This window comes from Canis aureus, chromosome 6 (genome assembly GCF_053574225.1).
Source record: "Canis aureus isolate CA01 chromosome 6, VMU_Caureus_v.1.0, whole genome shotgun sequence".
NCBI lineage: Eukaryota > Metazoa > Chordata > Mammalia > Carnivora > Canidae > Canis > Canis aureus.
The window spans coordinates 56877008-56896550 of NC_135616.1; the positions used below are offsets into that span (position 1 = coordinate 56877008).

Genomic DNA, 19543 nt, shown 5'->3' on the forward strand with positions numbered 1-19543 from the left:
GTCTTCCTGTCTGGCTGCCTATCTATCTAAGTATGTGTGCATCTAAGTACCTATGTATCTAACTGTGAATGTATATAGCTATCTATCTATCATCTATCTATCAATCATCTATCATCTATCATCTATCAATCATCTATCATCTATCATCTATCTATCATCTATCTATCTATCTATCATCTATCTATCTATCTATCTATCTATCTATCTATCTATCTATGTATCTAACTATGTATGTATCTATCTCCCCAGCAGTCTCTATAGAGACTTGATTTCTCCCCTTCCCAACATTGGATTTAACTTAGAGGTCTATTTTTCGCTTATTTTTTTGCTATTTTCCCCTTTCTCCTTTAAGAAGACATTGATTGACCTCATTAAAGGGAATGCTGAGAGTTGCCAGAGAGCATCAGTGTTTCTCCTGCAGCTGGCACCTCTGAGCAGGTCTGGTCTCTAAGGTGTCTGCTCTGCAGGCAGTGAGAGCCTGGTCCTGGTTCTGGTCCTTTGGTCTAGAGCTGTGTCAGGGGGAAGGCAGTGCCCAGGGACAGTTGGGTCTTTTGTGACCTAACGGGAGTTGCTGCCTCTGTCATTTCTGACTGATGTCTGAGAGAGGGCAATATTTGATGTCAAGAAAGAAACTGATGACAGCAGTTAAAGATGCCAGGCATGGCTTTTTATTTTCAAAGTATTTTATTTAAATAGATTTTTCTTTTGCATGTGTTTGAATCTTCCAGAAAAAAAAAATACTGACAAATACTATACAGCATGGACCATTTATACTCTTCTAGAAAAGATGACTGCCTCTTTTCTACATACCCCACCCCACCCCCACCTCCTTTCCCCAAGAACTAAAAAAGCAAATACAATGAGCAGTGGGGAGAAGTCCTCCTCTAATGGTGGCTGAGTTTGACTGGATCTGTTCAGATCTTGGCCTGGGGGTTCCTCCCCAAGCCTAGGCTGGTTTAGGAAGCCTCTTCTTTATCATTCTTTTTGTCCTCCATTAGCTTAAACTCTGCAAGATGGGCCAAGCAGGCTCCGGTCCTGAGGCACCCCTGGCTGCCAGTGGCAGTTCTGGGGCAGAGGCTGGGGAGAAGGAGTAATAGTGAAGAGGAATAAAGAAAGGGCTGGCCCTGGGATGGGGCTGTGGGGACAAGCAGGAATAAAAAGAAAACATGGGGGAGAAAGACAAGGATGAGTGGGAAGAACAGGGAATAGATCCAAATGATGGCCTTGGGGCCCTTTCATGGACTCATTTATTCAACATAAGTTTGGGGGCCAACGGCACACTGGGCAGTGTTGGGGAAACCCTGGTGGAGGAGGTTGGGGCAGAGAAAACATAAGCTTCACTCAGCATCTGGGTCTCCTGAGTCCTAGACCGTGGAAGCAATGGAGAAGTGAGTTTCTGGGTGTTTCATGCCTGGAGGTAGTTCAAATCCATTTGATTAGGAGACAGCAGGGCAAGGCACTTGGAGACGGAGGTCTTGTCATGGCAATGACAACTGACTGCCGTCTTAATTCAAACTAGCAGCCAGTTGCCATGGCAACCATGTTACTTGTGTGGTCCCCAATCGGAGTGATCCTCTCTCCTAGATCACATCTGACACCCAGTCTCAGCCATCAGCTCTGCGTCTCCCTCAACTCATCCATTTGAGGGGGCTTGAGAGTTGGAGACTGGAGGGGCAGCTCATCTCAGCAGGCAGAGGCAGGTGTGGGGAGGCACGTGCATGTGGTGTGGGTGATGAGCAGTCATCCTGTGATGGGAAGGGGATGGCTAGATGCTCCATGACAGGCTGTCCACGTACAAGGGGACAGAGAATCAGAAAGTGCTTCTTTCTCTGGTTAAAGGGGTTTACAAGTAGGGAGTCTGAGTGCCCAGGGCACTTGGGGCCACTTGATGTGAGAAGGTAGATGTGACTCGTTCTAAAATATGTGAAGGCCTGAATTATGACTCACAGGGTCACCTGTTAGAAAACCTTGGTGCTGCAGTCATTACCAGACAGCTGCCCTCCTCAGGCTTAGAGCATACCTGGAGGGCAGGTGAGCACCAGGCAGCCCAGTGAGCAGAGAACATTTTTCCATGGACACAATCTTGCAGAATTTCATTTTTTGCTACTATAGCTATCAAAGTTTAGCTACACTGTTAATTAAATTGCAATTTTACTGCCACCTAGAACAGCTTTCGTGGGGAAATATTTCCAGAGAGCTACCCAGCAGATTTGCAAATGACCTTTCAGGGCACAATCTGCTCCCAATTTAGGAATTCTCCATCTTTGTAATATGGTCACAATACAATCAAAATACCAACCAATTCATCATATAAGTGGATTAACTTGGCCTCCCCACCTCAGCCTACTGGGGAGACACTCTCCTCAACTCCCTGCAGACCTAGTGTACCTGTCATCATGGATCTCAGGGCCCCCGTGCCAACCTGACTGTTGCTTCTGCACGCAGCCTCTGGGTAGCATTCAATACCCACCTTCCATCCACTGCAGCAATTAGTGGGCTCAGAAAAGAAGGGCACTTGGGGGGATTGGCGAGGTATTACACGTTTACCGTTGACATCATTGCCTATCCAACAGCATCCACAGACAGTTCTGAGTACCTACTGTGTGCAAGGCACTTGCCTGAGCTTCAAGATAAATATGAATTAACTTCTATATAGCTTCACTCTACTTTCATTTAAACTCCATAGCTTCTGCAACCCATCTGCAACATACCATGCATCCATTGCAACCTTACAAAAGTGTTTCCAGTGTACCTTCTGTGAGACTATTCGAGAAATTGCCTTAATTCCTTCCACAGTGAAAAGCTTTTTTGGTTACATAGGAGATCCCTAGCTCAGGTGTAGCATCCTTTTCCCATCTGTAAAACATACATTGCACAGGTCCAACTGTTTTGCCAAAGTGAATAGAGCATGCCTGGTTTCCAGAACATTCTAGAAGTCACAACCAACAGCTGTTTGTGCTTGGAAAAGGGCACCTTGTTGAGTGGTTCTGGGGTGGGGGTAGCATCTCAAAGAGAGGTCTTAGACAACATTAGATACTTATCAGTGGAAATGGGGATCTTGTCATGAGCTGCAAGATAATAGCTTTTGATGAATTTTGATGGTTCTCACTTAAAACTTTTCCTCCCAGATGAGAAACACAGGAATTCCCAGATGAGAAATACAGATGTGGCTGTATCAATATACCAGGATGGGAACTGTACCAGGTTGCTGGAATGTCCAAATATGAGGATTTCCAGTAAAAGGTTATGTAGGAATAGGAACAGGAAAGCACGTATCTCTAACCTGAGTGGTATATGGTAGACAGTGCATAGGTACCTTGCCTGATTATATAATTGTGCATATGTGCCTGAATGTGGCCAGGCCTTCCTGGAGACATGGAGACGTTTTTGGGGAGTGCATATAATGTACTGGCACAAAGTAGATATTCAATGACCATTTAATGAACAAAATATATTTGCTTAGGTACCTGTTGCCTGATTTTGCATGCGTGTGTGTATGTGGGTGCTTATGCGTGCATGGTGTGCATGTGTGTGTATTTGGAAGACATGTCAAGATATATGGACAACTGTTCCTTGTGCTTTTGCATAGGGAGCTTGCTAGAGATAGGTAGAAAACATGCCTGAGTCTGTGGCAAAGAGCATTGCTATTGGACACATAGCTGCCATGACAGTACCCAAGAATTGTCCATGTTCTTCCTGGGCTGTCCTCCGTGGGGGCATTCAGCCTGAGATTTGTTCCTTGGTTAGTTCCTCTGTGTATAGTTGGAAGGTGGCTTAGCCCCTGAGGGAGGACGCCTCTGCTTCCTGCCTAACTAGACAGGTAGTGATGGCCTCTTTTCCATCTGGAGAAGCTTGGGCTGTGCAGAGATCCAGAGATCTTCTTCAGCCTTCTTCTTCTTCTTCCTCCTCTTCTTCCCCTTATTTTGCTGCGGCTGTTGGCCACTCTTGCCTGGCCGGCTCCAGCAGCAATGGCAACAGATGAAGAGGAACGTGATGACCACTAGTAGTGGCAGCCCCAAGAGGATGCCCAGGCAGATGGTGTTGAAGAGGCCCTCTTGGTGTTTGGTCAAGATGGTGTCCCAAATGATATTGAAGAAGGAGCTAATTTTCTCCATGGTGCTTGGCTAGACTGGGGAAACTCTCAGCTCACTAGCGAGTCCTGGGTTCAAGAGGATGCAGGCTTGTCCACTTGTAACTTATTCCTCTTCCAGCTTTGGGTGTGGACATGCCACTATTAGCAGCTGAAGAGAGAAAAAAAGACAATTCAGGAGAAATGCAGCGGGGATGTTCTATGATTATTAACGACATCACATTTTTTAGGCTTAGGAAAAGGAAGGGAATGGAAGATTTCTGGAGTTCACGGAAATGGTATTGAAACCCAATAAACAAAATAGATGCATGCGTTTAAGTAAGTACTAAATCTTGTACTACTACATAGGGCTTAGGGTATAAGAATTAATAGTGTATCAGACCTGGCATGTAGTCGGTGCTCAGAAATTGTTGGATAAATGAATGAAATGTGGATTCAGGGTTCTGGGTAGGTGTTGGTGATGCTACCAGAGCAATTCTCAATATTTTCTCCCTGCAGCTCACCTGATAAGTGTTGAACACATACTCCTCAAAGGACAGCTGATCTGACTTTCTATGAACACAACTTGACATTTTCAATACTTACTAAAGCTCAAGCACAAGATGAAATGTCTAAGCCTTGCTGCCTCTCATAGGGCGCTTGGACCTCCCCTAGGCTAAGAGGTCAGCAGTCCTCCTCCCCTCTCACCCCTGTCTTCACATTCTCTTCCCTGCTCCATCTCCTCCCTCTTCACATCCTGTGCCCACTCCTGTGCCCAATGAAGACTCACCGAGCTTTGCAGTGGGGCACCATTTGCTGGTTCCCTCTGTTTCTACCTTCCTTTCCCTCATCAGCCTCATCTCTGCTTTTTGTCCCTCAATCAAATATTCCCAAGTCTCCTTTCTTGCATGTTCCTGTTCTTTGCAGTGGAAAAGGAGTCTTGCATGCTCCTCGGCAATGGTTTTGGAAAATTGGATGGGGTCCCTACTGCCATCTTGAGCTCAATTTACAGCCAGGGCTGTTGGTTGCTTATACAGAGTGGCCCTTCTTCCACTGGTATCCCCTCTACCTCTCTACATGTATCTTGGGCCTCAGCTATCGAGTGTGAGGTCTTATAGGCTCCTTTGGTTCTGGAATCCCCAGGTTCCTCAGACTAAACAAGACTAGGAGGGCAGCATGTCAAGGAAATTCAAGAGACCTTCTGATACAGACATTGCCTGGGACCCAGAGATCAAAGACTCATTGATTTTCAGGCTGGAGACCTTACACTTAAAGATTAAGAATCTGAGGCCCAGAGTGGGGAGGTGACATGTCTAAGGCTACACAGAGAGGTGATGAAATTGTCCCGGAGTTTGGGACAATGGATCAATTGCTCTTCCAAGGCTGCTGGGCAATCAGAAGAACAAGGATGGCAACATTACTTTATTTTTGTATTTTACTTGATACTTTTCTAATCACTTTCACATGAATTATATTTTTAAAGCAAGCAACACGTTGCATTGTCTATGGAGAAGAATGGCTGGGAGGCCTGGGTTCACAATCATTGTGACGTCCAGGCTTCATTCTGTTGTCCTGCACTGGAACATTAAATGTGTGGCCCCTCCTGGGTCATGTGTTAAACTCAGGAGTTATCCTCAGAAGTCTAGTTCCTTGAGTAGCATGTACTTGTGTGTTCATCCAAGGTCCATCTGAACTCAGCCCTAGTCTGCTGGCATGTGGACTCACACACTTACAACATTATCTATACAATTTATGCAACTGTATAAATGGGTAGATACTACTGTGCCATCGGGTCCGTGAAAATGAAGTAATGCTATACTATGGCACTGATATGCCAGTCACCATTCTAGGCTCTTCACACCAATTGACTCATCTCATTTCATTACAACCTAATGAAGCAGGTACGGTTATTTCCTTCATCTTACAGGTGAACACAGAGGTGGAGGTCACACAGCAAATGAGTGAAAGAGCTGGCCTTACTGATTCTGGGAAGTGCGACTTCAGATCCCCAAGGGGTGAGCCCCTCATCGGTGTTGCTCTGGGCCTCCTATTCCTTTGTGTAGAATTAACCATTTTGGCAAGTAGCCCAGGATTTATAGACTCTTACAATATGTGGCTATCCCCCAGATTGACTTAAATGTTTATCCTAATCTGTTGTGGAAAGAGACTGCAAAGTGATTTATTTTCCATTGTTAGATACTTCACAAATGCATGAAGATACACATACAATAAAAATTTAGTCCTGCTCAAGTGGAGGTTTATAGAAAGCATATGACTGCCTGAACTTAACACGCATCAAAGAAAATGTTCTGAGAAGTCACATCCCCCTGCCAGAGGCTTTGCCTGAGCCCTTCTGAGGCCCTGGGAACATCACATGCCATGGATCTGCTCATACACCATCAAGCCCACAACTTCTTTGTTGAGAAAAAAATACCCTTGGGTATTCTGTGACACCCCCCCCCCCCCCGGCCCCCACTCCATCAAGGCCACTGCACTGTCTTGCTCTTTTTCACACACTTGTCTCTATGGATTTTCCTCCTTACTTTGCCATCGCCTTTGCTTTTACTTCAGCCCTTGTTTGGCCCCATATTTTTTTTTTTGGCCCATCTGAAGGGATTTTCCCACTCTCTTGAGGGAAGATTTGGGTGGTTTTCACTAATTTGATCATCCACACATATACTCTCCTGAGACCAAATGCTCATTGTACTGCATTTCTATGACTCAAATTAGATACCACCACCACATTTGTTGACAAATTATTCTTGCCAGATGTCACACTGGTCCCTGCAGGCAGCATAAATGCATCAGGGCCCACTTTTGGGTTCTGCCACGGAGAGAGAGAAAGGGCTTTGAGACCTTGGAGAATATTAAGGCAGTTTTCATGAAGGTAGAGCCATCTACAGAGGACCTTGAAAGATGAGCAGGATCTTGACAGAGAAACATGGGTAAAAGGATGTGCAAAGGTTCTAAACAGAGAAACTTCAAGAACATGGCAGGAAAACAGGGTGCCTTCTGGTGAGCCTGGGGCTCAGGGTGGGAGAGTGGACTGTAGGTTGTAGTCAGGGTAGAGAGGGCCTCCATAGGGTTTGTGTTTATTTTGGGACTTTGTAATAGGAGGATGCCCTTCAAGAAAAGATAAAAGGGTGAGAACAGCTCTGGAAATGTTTTATGAGAGCTCTTTATCCATTTAACAAACATTTATTGAGCACCTAACATGTGGCACATGCTGTGTTAGGTGTTCGGATTCAGTGATGAAGGACAAAGATATGGAGCGTTGTATATTTCAGAAGTTATTATTATTGAGGGATCATGTTGTAAAAGACAAAAATAATAAGCAAATTTCAACGTAGTTTGCTTAGTAGCTGAAATAGAAGCATGCATTTGAATTATGTGTTTATCTCAGTGTCCCAGGCCTTTTTACCCTTCCCAACCTTTGTCTCAAACTCTTCTATCTCATGACACCTAAAATAGCCTTTGAATAAATAGATTTCTTTTTAAGCTAAAGCTAAGTCAATAATTCACTTTTGGATTCCTGAAGCTACTTATTTGAATCTACTCTTCATATAGCCAAGGAGAGTATTCATTAACGTTTGGGAACCCAGTCGGGGGAAAATTCAATTAAAAAGGTATTCTTTATATTTTTTAATCTAAGAATTCTCTTCTAGGCCCCCCAGGTTACTTGCTGAGCTCTGCTAATCTATACTGTTTCATTAGTATTTATGAGCCTCGCATTGTTAGCATTTCCAGGAAACAATCAAATACCTCCTTGGTGGTATGAATTAAAAGTTAGAGCTTCCACAGAATGTTTTGTAAAAGGAGCCACACTTTGGGCCTTAGGGGATACTCTCTGGGAGACCCCATCATTTTTCTGGATCTCAAGTATTGCTGACACCATTTGAAAGATAATTAGTCTATTCCTATAAAACCAATAATAGGTGCCAACCAAGCTTGATTGTTTGATTGTTGTTATGGGGGTGGATGTGAGGAAAGAGAGGAGGGGAAAAGTTATTTTCAGTCACCTTAAAACCAGAAGTTACTCATCTTTATATCTTCCTGTGGTATCTGACTGGGGAGAGAATCATTCATTCATTCTTTCTTCCAGGAGGCTTCAATCTGTCCCTGTAGAAAGTGTTGATCAATAACAATGACCCCAGAGCCAGAAGACCTGGGTTTGAGCCCTGGACCAACCTTTGTAACCTTGGTGAGTTACCAAACCTCAGCTACAAAATGAAGCTAATGAGCTTCCCTTGTAATGACGTTGTGAGGATTAAAAGAGCTCAATACATTTAATGTATTTTATAAGGTGTAAAATACTATAAAACAATCTATGAAATAGTGGGTTACCTCCATATAGTAATGGACTAATTCAAGCCTTGAGCTTTCCTTCCCCCTCCCTTACCTCTAAACCTAATCTCACCACCAAAGAACCCTGGGCCCCCACTCCATTCAAATGAAGAGAACTTCACAGGTAACCTTGCTGCTTATGGCTGGTCCGCGGGTCTGTGGCTGTAATTCTAGACTCTGGCATCCAGCAACAGGGATGGATTAGAGTCACTTGGGGGACATCTGTTGGTGTCTGGAGGATTGTTGAACTCATAAAGTAAGGCCTAGGGAGAACACCTAGACCTCTGTGGGCCCACCTAGCCTTCCTCCCAGCCTTTGGGATCCCTGAAAGTGTACAGGGATGGGTCCTTCCACAGAGAGGTCTATCCATCCCTGAAAGCTAAGAGCTGCTCCAGAGTTGGTAGGAGTTGGCCAGGCTGGCCCTTGGACTGATTTTCCTCCTGGAGCTCCTCAGCAGGGGGTGGGACACGCTACTTGTCTCTCTTTGTTCGTATTAGATGAAATAATACATGTAAAGCTGTAGAATATCATCTGTGGGATAGTAAATGCTTTCTAGAAATGTTCATGATAAAGATCATGATGGTTCCCAGTTAAAAATCCCTAAGAGCAACTCCACAGTGACCTCCAAATGGTCCAAATCTTTTGCCTTATAGGGGTGGGCTGAGGTGGGAGGTTCAGCTCTCTCAGAACCTTCAAAGACTCCTCTGCTCTAGCTGCAGACTCCAGGCAATGCATGGGGGGGGGGGGGGGGAGGCATCTTACAATTGAAAGTTGGCAGTAAAGACCTCCCCTTGGCCTTTCCTCCAATGATTTCATTGATTTTTTTTACCTTATGCTGTGGTTATCACTGTGCTGCTGTCTCCCTTCACCCAAGGATAGACTTCTGGCCAGGCTGGCTGCTTAAGAGTCACCCGGAGAGTTAGTTACATTCAGATTCCTGAGCCCAGCTCCTGAAGACCCTGATTCAGTAGGTCTAGGGTGGGCTCTGGAATTCATGTTTGTAACAAACAGCCCAAGTGTTTCTGAATAATTATCAGGTTTAAAAACTGTTGTATAAGTACGTTGTGGAATAAGCACAGAAGCCTTGTGTTGAATAAAGGAATGGATTGTGGGTGAAAGGAGGTGGGGAAGAGGTCTGTCTTTGTGTACAGAGGATAGTGCCCTCCTTCAGCATTACTTCTTGCTCTTGTGTAGTCAGGGCATCTGGGCCTAGACTATGGTTCTGGAGGTCACAGTTCAATGCAGCAAACATTCATTGAACATCTACTATGTAACTAGCCCTAAGCACTTTTCAGTTGAGTGAAGAGGAGAGAAAATAAAAAAAGGAGAAGTATAGTATGATGAGTCCTGTGGTCAAGTTCTATGTAAAGGGACATTAGAACAGCATAGGGGAAAGAATAAGCAGTTTGGCCAGGACAGGGTCACAGGAAAAAAATGAAAGGGAAATTATAATCAGGACAGGTGTCTGTTCGATCATTTCTTCAATGGCTATTTATGGAGCATCTCTTTTTTTTTGTTTTAAGATTTTATTTATTTATTCATGACAGACAGACACACACACACACACACACACACACACACAGAGAGAGAGAGAGAGAGAGGCAGAGACACAGGCAGAGGGAGAAGCAGGCTCCGTGCAGGGAGCCCGACATGGAACTCGATCCCAGGTCTCCAGGATCACACCCCAAGCTGAAGGTGGCACTAAACTACTGGGCCACCGGGGCTGCCCTGGAGCATCTCTTATATTCTGGGAATAGCGTTGGGTCCTGGGTAGCCAGGAACCAGCAGACCGGGTTCCTGTCCTTTTGGTGCTCAAAGTCTAGGGTGGGAAGCAGACTCATCAGAGAATCTCACAGACAAGTGTTAAAGTATAATATGGAAAATGTGACAGAAAAGAAGCCCATGAGGCTACCGAGTGAGTAATGCCCACCAAGGAGGTGGGGCAGGCTCAGAGTGGGATGTGAATTATAAAAACATGGTCAATTACAAAAACAAAGACACAGTCAGGGTGTCTGAAAAGCCTTGAAATGTAGAATAAACTTATTTAAAGCATTTTCAACTAATATGCATGTTAGGTTTTTCTTCAATGCTCTGATACCTTTTCAGATAAAGTGCCTCTAAATTGGAAGCAATGAGTTCAGTTGTTAATACATTATAAAGTGTCCCCCAAAAGTCTAGAAACACAGGGAAAGGTGTGTTCTGTGCCTATTCTCAGACGAACAATTGGACCCACTGCTTCTTCTAAAGAGGATGTGAAGCTGACAGTGTGGCTAAATGCAGTGGCAGTGAGTGGGGGAGGCAGCGGGGTGACGTGAGGCCCACGAGGCAGGCAGCCCCACACCCACAGGGCTTGGAAGCCGTGTTAGTGGCTGGTGTGTGCTACAGAAGCCATGGGCGTGAAGCAATGAGGACACATAACCAATCTGTGTTCTGTAAAGGACAGGGTCACTGAGGTGAGAGGACAGGTTGGTGGGGGGCAGGAGTGGAAAACATGATTACAGTGTTTCAAGGAGAATACAAGAGGGCTGAAGGTGAGGGTGGTTGGCACAGGGTGGGACAAGTGGCCTGACTTGGGTGTTCTCCAGGGAATGTGGTGGGAGAGCTCTCAGGCAGGGGGCATGAGGAGGTGTCCCTGGGCTGTGCTCTGCTCTTTCTCTTCCAGCCCTGGTCCCCAGTCAGGTCTCCAAGTCTGGCTTATTTTATTTTATTTTATATTTTATTTTTAGTAATAGGAATCTCATCAGTCTTTACCAGACTCCCTGCCATTTCTCCTGGCGGTTCAGAACATCTTATTCAGCCCCAGGCCTCTCCAACCCTGCCTGCCCAAACCTTGCCCCTGCAGTCCTTGCAAAATCCCTATGGTTACAATAATGTCACACACTTCAGAAACCAAGATGCTCCGGCAGTGGGGGCACGGAGTGAAATCTCAGTCGGTAGTTATTAACTCTGCCGTTCTGGATATATATTTTCTTGATGCTTCTCACCTTGCAAACCTGGCATGCTCAGATGCCCTCTAATAGATGTAAGTACTGTTTGGTACAAAAATGGTCGGATCACAGCAATAATCTGCTTGTGGAGTACTGTGTTTATAACTTTAAATGCGGTTCCAAGCACAATGAAATAGGTATTTGCATTTTCCCCGGTGTAATTAATTGCTTCAAGTAACTAGTTCTGATGCAAAGTTGGAGGCCTTTGTCCTCCCCCAGTGTATACATTTATCGTGTGTAACTAAATATTGAGTATTAGAAGAAAATAGATAGTATTTTCCCTCAGAATCAATGCTATAATTATGGCTGCAACTTTGAACAAAGGCACACAGAAGTCATCAATATAAAAATGATTAAGGCACTGTGATTATTAAAAATAAGAAAACGATGCTTTATCATATAGACATTCTGAATTGGAAGAATCCAGATATGGGTCATTTGGTTGGGTACGCTCACCTTATTGGTAAGGAAAATCTGGAACCAAAGAGGTGGTAATTTGCTAGAGGTCAGAGAGCTGACAACTGGTAGAGTCAGGGGCAGAACCAATATCTTCTAACTCCCAGCACCCCCTCCTGCCAAGGTTCCCCTTACAAAAGTCTTTTAAATTAAAGCACTGAGGCAGCTCTTGGTAAGATGCCCACCATAGCCTCATCCTGGACACAGAGTAGGCTATCCTCCTCAGTCCCCTTAAATCTCTGTGGGGCCATGTGACTGGGTTCTGGCCACGGGAACATGGGCCTGGCTCTTGAAATCTGTTCCAAGACCTGCCGGTTCACTCTGCTTTCTCACTGGCTGGCTGGACCCAGTGGAGGACTCCAAGGCTCCCTAAATGGCACGGAAGAAAGCGTTCCTGAATGACTACTAGCAGGGCACCCCTACTGACCATGGTGAACAGTGGAGTAGGTGAGAAATAAGCCTTTGGTGGGTAAAATCACTGATTTTGAGGATTCTCTGCTAAAGCAGTTAGCCTATTCTGATTAACACAGGTGACAAAAAGGTAGTGTTGGTAATGATTATAAAACATATGCAATGAGGTCAACAACTCTCCAAAAGAGTTTGCAGCTCTGACCAGAAAGAGGTTTAGCCAAGTGCTTAAGGGTGCTGGTACTATGATCAAACACCCTGTGTTGGAATCCTGGCTCTGCCACTCACTGACTACATCACTTCACCTCTCCCCCTGGAACTCAGTTTTCTTATCTGTTAAATGGACTTGATAACAGTAGGCTGTTGTGAAAACTAAGTGAGTCAGTAGATGCAGAGCCTCTCAGACCCGAGCCTGGCCATACAAGTGAGCCTTTATTATCTGACCCCAAAACAAAAAGGCTAGCCTGAAGAAACATCCCTCAGCTCCTGAACTGATAATGATTTTGTATGCCTTTTTAGAATTGGGATGGTTCTGAAGTCATGACTTTGAGTTTATAGGTCTCCTTTATTTATTTTTTTTTGTAAGGTTTTATTAATTTATCTGACAGAGCACAAGCAGGAGCGTGGCATGCAGAAGGAGAGGGAGGAGCAGGCTCTCTGCTAGGCAGGGAGCCTGACACGGGACTGATCCCAGGACTCTATGATCACGACCTGAGCTGAAGGCAGATACTTAACTGACTGAGCCATCCATGTACCCCTATAGGTCTCCTTTAAAAGGCATTTCCCCCCTCCTTTCTCTGGTTTTCCTGTAGTAAGGAGAAATTATTCCACTCATCATTCTTTTCCAAAGCAACCATTTCAGAATTAAAATATGTACAGGTGTTAGTTGAAGCAGCATTATGAGGATTTGGATACAAGTCTATTCACCCTCTACCCACGGATTCCTACCTCACTGGGCAGAGTGGGACATGAGCCTCCTTCCTCACCCCCAACACCAAACCATCCTTCCTCTCCTCACTCCCTTGTTCTTTCCTTCTGGCAGCTTGTTAATGAGCTCTTAGCCCATGTAGGTTCTGTCCCATGCACTGCAGGTACAGTCACGCATAACACAGATGTGGTTGAGCTATGTACTTTCCAGAAGGAGAAGGTAGGTAACAAGTAAGGGTACAAACAAATAAACCAAGGTATGTTGTTAGTGCTAGAAGGAAATAACTGGCCTGGCCTGCGTGGAGGTGACTTTGAATGGAGGTCCGAGAAATGGCAAGGATGCAGTCATGTGCAGAACTTAGGCCTTCCAGGGGGCAAGATGGTGGGGTGAAGGCTCTGAAGGGGGAAAGGGCTCTGCTAACCCTAGGAGAGGAGGCAGCCAGGGTCCAGGAGCCTGTGAGCACCCAGTGTGAAGTGTAGTTTAAGCTGGGCAGCTCTGGCCATGAGTACAGATGGCAGAGGGTGGAGAGGCAAAAAAGGGGCCCTTCTCTTTGTTGCCACTGTGATCCCATTTGTCCAAGCCCTCAAACTGGTTTCTAGTTCCTCCTTCCTTCATATCTTTCTAAAGTATAGAAGTAGTCACGTCCCCTGATCAGCCCCCCTTCAGCTCCTTATCACTTACATGATAATCATCAGTTCCTTCGTAAGGAGGACAAATCACTCATGAGCTGGTCTCTTCTATTATCCCAGCCTCATCTCCCACCACCACCCTTATGACCAAATTTTCCAGAATTCTCTGGAACGTTCCTGCTCTGTCCCATTGCCATGCTGTGGCACATGGTGTTCCAGTTACCTGGGATGTCTTCTCACCTTCCTCCCTCAGCCTAATCATGAGAGAATTCCTTGTCTCCCATCCTCCTCTGGGAGGACTTCTGGGACTCTCGGCCCCCCACACCCAAGCTCCCCCACATCGATTTCTCTCTCTTCTGAGTTCTCACAGAGCCAATAACCTCCCATAGTCCTTATCTTACTCTATTACAATGGTTTGTTTTCTCTGAAAAATGGTAATACAGAAAAGTATTAAAAGTCATATACATTAATACTTTATATACATATATTACTATATATCATACTTGTTGACTTGTTTCTCTCACACTCACTGCAGGATTCTGCATGGCAGTGATTCTTACTCAACTGTATAACCTGACACCCTCGTTCAACACCTATCACACGATAGGTGCTAATAAATAGTTGATGAATGGATGATTTCTTTCAATGCTCAGACTAAGCAGAAGACTGAGTGTATCCTTGGTTCCCCCAGTTAAGGGTGGAATTGGGTCACCTCCCCCCACATTTTCATGTGGCAGTCCTAACCCCCAGTACCTCCACATGCAACCTTATTTGGACACAACATTGATGCAGATATCATTGGTTAAGATGAAGTCATGCTGGAGCCAAGTGGGCCCAGAATCTAATATGACTGATGTCCTTCATAAGGAGGGGAAGTTTGGACATTGAAATAGACATGCCCATAGGGAAGAGAAGGGGAAGAGACAGAAGGAGAAGATGGCCATTTATGAGCCAAGGAGAGAGGCCTGGGATCCTTCCTTCATGGCCTTCAGAAGGAACTGACCTTGCCAACCTCTTGATTTCAAATTTCTAGCCTCCAGAACAATATGAGACAGATCCATTTCTGCTGTTTAGGCCACCCAGCCTGTGCTTAGCTATGGCAGTGCCAGGAAATTAAGAGGTCCCTTTTACTTCACCCCTACCCTCACCTCATCAGCTGGTCCTATTAGCTCCGTCTCCAAAATAGATTCCCAATCCATTCATGTCTCTCCATTCCAAGGCTAGGTCACCTGGCTTACAACAACAGCTTCCCAGCCAGTATCTGCTCCCCTGCTTCCTTTTCCATAGGCTGTTCTCCCCACATGAGGTGGGCAACGTCAGCCCTGCCCCCACACCTCCACTCACCACCACGCTTTCCATGACTTCCCAAGGCCTGTAGAGTGAAGTCCAAACCCTTAACAGATCCCACAAGCAACTCCTTTGTCTGGCCTTGAGTTCTCTAACCTCATCTTGTGCCCTCTTCTCACTCACTGTGTCCAGGTCATTCCTGACTTCAGGACTATCCACCCCCTCAGGACCTTGCTGGTCCCTTTGATACATCTGTTCTCAGATCTTGTTGTGATGGACTACTTCATAACAGTCAGGACTCAGCTCAAATGCTTTTCCACTCGAACATAACCTCACCAAGAGGCATTTTTAACTAAGAAGCCCAGCCCCCAGTCAACCTCTCCCAGAGCATCCTGTCTCACTGCCTTTGCAGTGTTTTCCACCCTTATATTTTCCATTTGAATATAATGCTTTGGTCACTTTAGTTTACACGTGTATTGACCACCTTCCTGCACTGGAGATGAGATCAAGGAGAACACAGCCCTTGCCTTTCTCATTCTGTTTGGATGTCCAGGATCTGGCAGGTGGCTGGCTGGATGACTGAAGTCATGCCAACTCACCCAAGAGTCCCGAAGGAAAAGATATCTCCAAAAAATGTTAATCAGTCAGCCCAGGTCTTCAGGGAGAGAGAGCTTGGGCAACGAAGAGCGCACAGAAACGTGACTATCAGTCACATCCGTGGCCAGACTGTGACGACAATTACCCACCATTTAGCCCATAGTCCGGCCACATCTCCCAGCCAACTAAGTCATTTCAGGAGGAAATAATGATCAAGAAAATTCCATATCACTGAAAACAGTAGGGAGCGGGGGTTGTGCTTTATCAGCTCCTATATTATCACCTACCTTCCTTTTGCTCAGTTACAAAGAGCTCATTGTAGCTGGGACTTTCTGATAACAAGGGATCTTTTCCTAATTACTATATGCTTCATTTCAGGTTCAGCAGAAAAGAAAATTAAAAAGCTCCATTTCACTCCAGGTTCAAGTGAGTCAATCTTTCAATCAATCAAGTATTAATTAAGCTATGCCAGGAAATACAGGGGAGGTAGAAGACAACCTCGCTCCACTCAAAGATGATCCCAGGAAAATAATTAGAAAATAATTTAAGAACAATGACAAGAGTTTAAAAAGGTTTTCGTTTGGGCCTCCTCTGGCTTTCTGTGATGGAATTGTTAATCCCTTTATTCCCCTTTGCTCTGTCTCATCCCTCTTGTCCAAAGGGTCAATGCTGTACACTCATAATTAGTCTTTTTCAGTCACTCCTTAGAATTAGACATTCTGTCTCTCTGATTCTCTGAAAATTCCAACTATTTGGGGGTGAATATCCTAGCTGCAGCCTGTTAGCAGGTGAACAAATTCCTCATATTGACATTTTTTGAGATCATTAGGAAATTTCCTGATTTTTCCTCCCCCTAACAATGAAGGACCTTGTCCTCTGCTCATACTGGTGTGGAGTCTGGACAACATTCACTTAAGCAATTTGAATTTGGATTTTTCTTCTGTAAACAGAAATATTAGCACATTTCTCAGAGGGGTAGGAGTTTTAATACACTGTGCTACATAATTTTCTACTCAATACCTAGCATAGTGCCTGGTCGAAAGTGGGCCAGCAATGAGTACGTGTGGGGTGGATGAATGAGTGAATGAGTGAATGAATGCATTGCTGGGAGCAATAATAAGCAATAATGGGTGTCAAGCATGCAACCTAAGTGCATTTCACACAGTTGGTACCTTAAAGATTTTATTTATTTGAGAAAGAGCGGGAGAGAAAGCATAAGTGAGGGGCAGAGGGAGAGAAAGAGGCAGACTCCCAGCTGAGCAGGGAGTCTGATGTGACTCGGGGCTCTATCCCAGGACCCTGAGATCATGACCTGATCAGCAGAAGGCAGACACTTAACCCACTGAGCCACTCAGGCGCCCCTGTTATAATCAGAGTTTGATCAATTTGTCCCTGAACTGGTTTACGAGGAGAGTTAGCCAACTCCTAAGGAATCAGGGCAGACACGTCTGCCTTCGTCCTGCTGACTTACTTTCTGTTCCCTTCCAGCCGCGCCTCCCTCTTTCAGCCCTCCTGACCTCTGGGATCTAGTTTCTCAGGGGCGCCTTGTTTTGTCCACTACGATCAACTTTCCCCTCTTCATTTAGCTAGAATGCTCACTTGTGTTCTTTGGCTTCTTTTGACATAGATACGTCAGGAGGCCAAAGCCTCAAAACAGAGGGCTGGCAAAATGTCTTACCATCTTTCACAGAAACAGGGAGTAATCTGTTGCATCAAAAAGTCACCCTTTGTAGCATTCTAAGTGCTGCAACTCTGTGTGTGTAGCCAAAGCTTTAATGGGTATGGCCTCATTCAACAGTTTGAGAGGTGGGTCTCTTTTGTCCCTGTTGCACAGATGAGGAAACTGAGTCTCTTGGAGATTAAGTAATTTGCCTGAGGCTGGAGAGCTACCATAGTCAGAAGAGCTTTGACTCTGGTCAGATCTGAGCCCAAGGATCCTGCTGTGACCACTACACTCGCCATACAGCTGCCATTCTCAGGAAGCTGACCACTTCCATCTCTGGACCCTCTCTTCTCAGGTGACTAGATGAGGTGTTCACCACATCAGTCACCCATCAAACATCTGAAAGCCTGCCACGTGTGCCATACCCTACGGATACACTCTTGACTGATTAAGGTGTCTTCTGTGACCTCAAGGAGCTCACATTTTAATAGGACCAAAAATGTAAGAAGAGAAATACAATATCACATATGATGGCAGGTATCAGGGACCCAAAGGCAAAAAATCCCTTTGAACATCGGCACTTTTATTTTATTTTATTATTTTACTACTTTATTTTTTTCCCTCCTCTAACTTCATGTAAAATTATCAATTTTTAGCTAGCCCTCAAATTTGGCCACCAACACAACCTCCTACCTAGCCACATGATTTATTGGGGCTTTAGAAGGGCCTGTGATCCCTCCTTAACCCTCATCCCACACCTTGTACTCACCCTGCCAGCCTCATCCAGTCCTGCCCCCTACCTTGTACCTGGAGGCATTTAAAGCCTGCAGCCCCTGGATTGCAAACGCCCTCTGGGGTAGGGGCCACATTCCCTGTTTTTTGCGCTCTAATGTGCATGGGGGAGAGTAAGACAGGGGGCTTGAAAAGGAGAAGTGAGGACAAAAGGCAAAGGCAAGCCACTCTCTCCAGCTGTAACCTCCAGTTTGATTGACTGATCTTGGTCTTGGGCTAATCAGACATAATACAGACAAGGGATGTCTGCAAGAGGAATGAATGCCTATCAAAATGTCCCGAGCACAACACAAAAGGCTGGCAGAGGGGTGCAGTGGAGACAATATGAAGCTAGGAGTCACAGGATCCAGTTCCAGGCCTGATTCAGTTGTTCTCTAGCCCTGTGGCCTTGAGCAAACCAGGCAAGCTTTCTGAGCCTTCTCCTCATCTGAGAAACGAGGCCATTAGCTGCCCCAGATATCTCTCAAGATTGTTGTGAAGAACAGCAAGATGGGAAAGAATACTGAAAGGGGGAAATTGCGCTCAAAATGCAAGGTAGTGGTACGTTAGAGGATTACACTGGAAAGCTGAATTAAAGCTAAAATTAGAACCCTGAGCTTCCTTTACCAATGCAGCCCTCTGCGCTCCTTGCCTCCGCCCCCGCCCCATCCTTTATGAATCACATCAATTAGGAGCTCTGTTTCCAGTTTGGAGAATTTCTGGGCACACACAGTGACACCACTCACATTCGTGTTTGCTGCCAGCATATATCTGATCCGACCACATCCTGGTATTGGTGCTAATAAAACCTGTAGCCATGGTTACCGTGAAATACCTGGCTTACAACAGCTCTCATTTTCACTTTTCAAAACTCTTTGGTAAAAGATTCTGGAGCCAATTTTTGTGGGTGTGGTGAAGCGCCTAGGTAGAGTTTTATTTTGGGAAAGTGTGAGCTTGGGTCTGAGGTCATCTTTAAGTTAGGAGCCGTCAGGGAGGGGCGGTGGCTTCTCTGTTCCCCAAATAAAGGGAGCACTCTGTGGCTGACCCACCCACACAAGGGATCCTTAAGTCCTCAAACGTCATATCCCCTCAGAAGGAGAGAATGTTTTTTGAAAAAGCAAGAAGACAATCAAGCACTTGTGTGAATTGGGGTCTCCCACACAGGTGGTAATTAAAAAATAGCCCTTAAACCGAAAGTTGTGTAATTCTCTTTAATATTAGAGAACTTAGCATTCTCCCACTTTGCAGCCAGGCCTGGATGACTGACTGATTTATTTTTCTCAGTGGTGGTGGAAGAGAAGTTTATAGGCTGGAAGAGTTGAAAACTAATGGGGTGGCAAAAATATACAGTTTTGCAACTCAAAAGCAATTCAGATATGATTTTCTTTTCTTTTCCATTTCCTC

The 19543-nt window shown here is 45.2% G+C and overlaps 1 protein-coding gene across 4 annotated transcripts in view; it reads right to left on the reverse strand.

The window, feature by feature from the left end:
• Positions 1-645: 645 nt before the first annotated feature.
• Positions 646-19543, reverse strand: part of KIAA0040 (KIAA0040 ortholog) — a 37332-nt gene continuing 18434 nt past the window's right edge. For all 4 annotated transcript variants that reach the window (XM_077901773.1, XM_077901772.1, XM_077901770.1 and 1 more), the window contains exon 2: positions 646-4241. In XM_077901773.1, coding sequence (XP_077757899.1) covers positions 3813-4115 — 303 coding nt within the window. In that variant the 5' untranslated portion in view covers positions 4116-4241 and the 3' untranslated portion in view covers positions 646-3812. The remainder of the gene's footprint in view (positions 4242-19543) is intronic.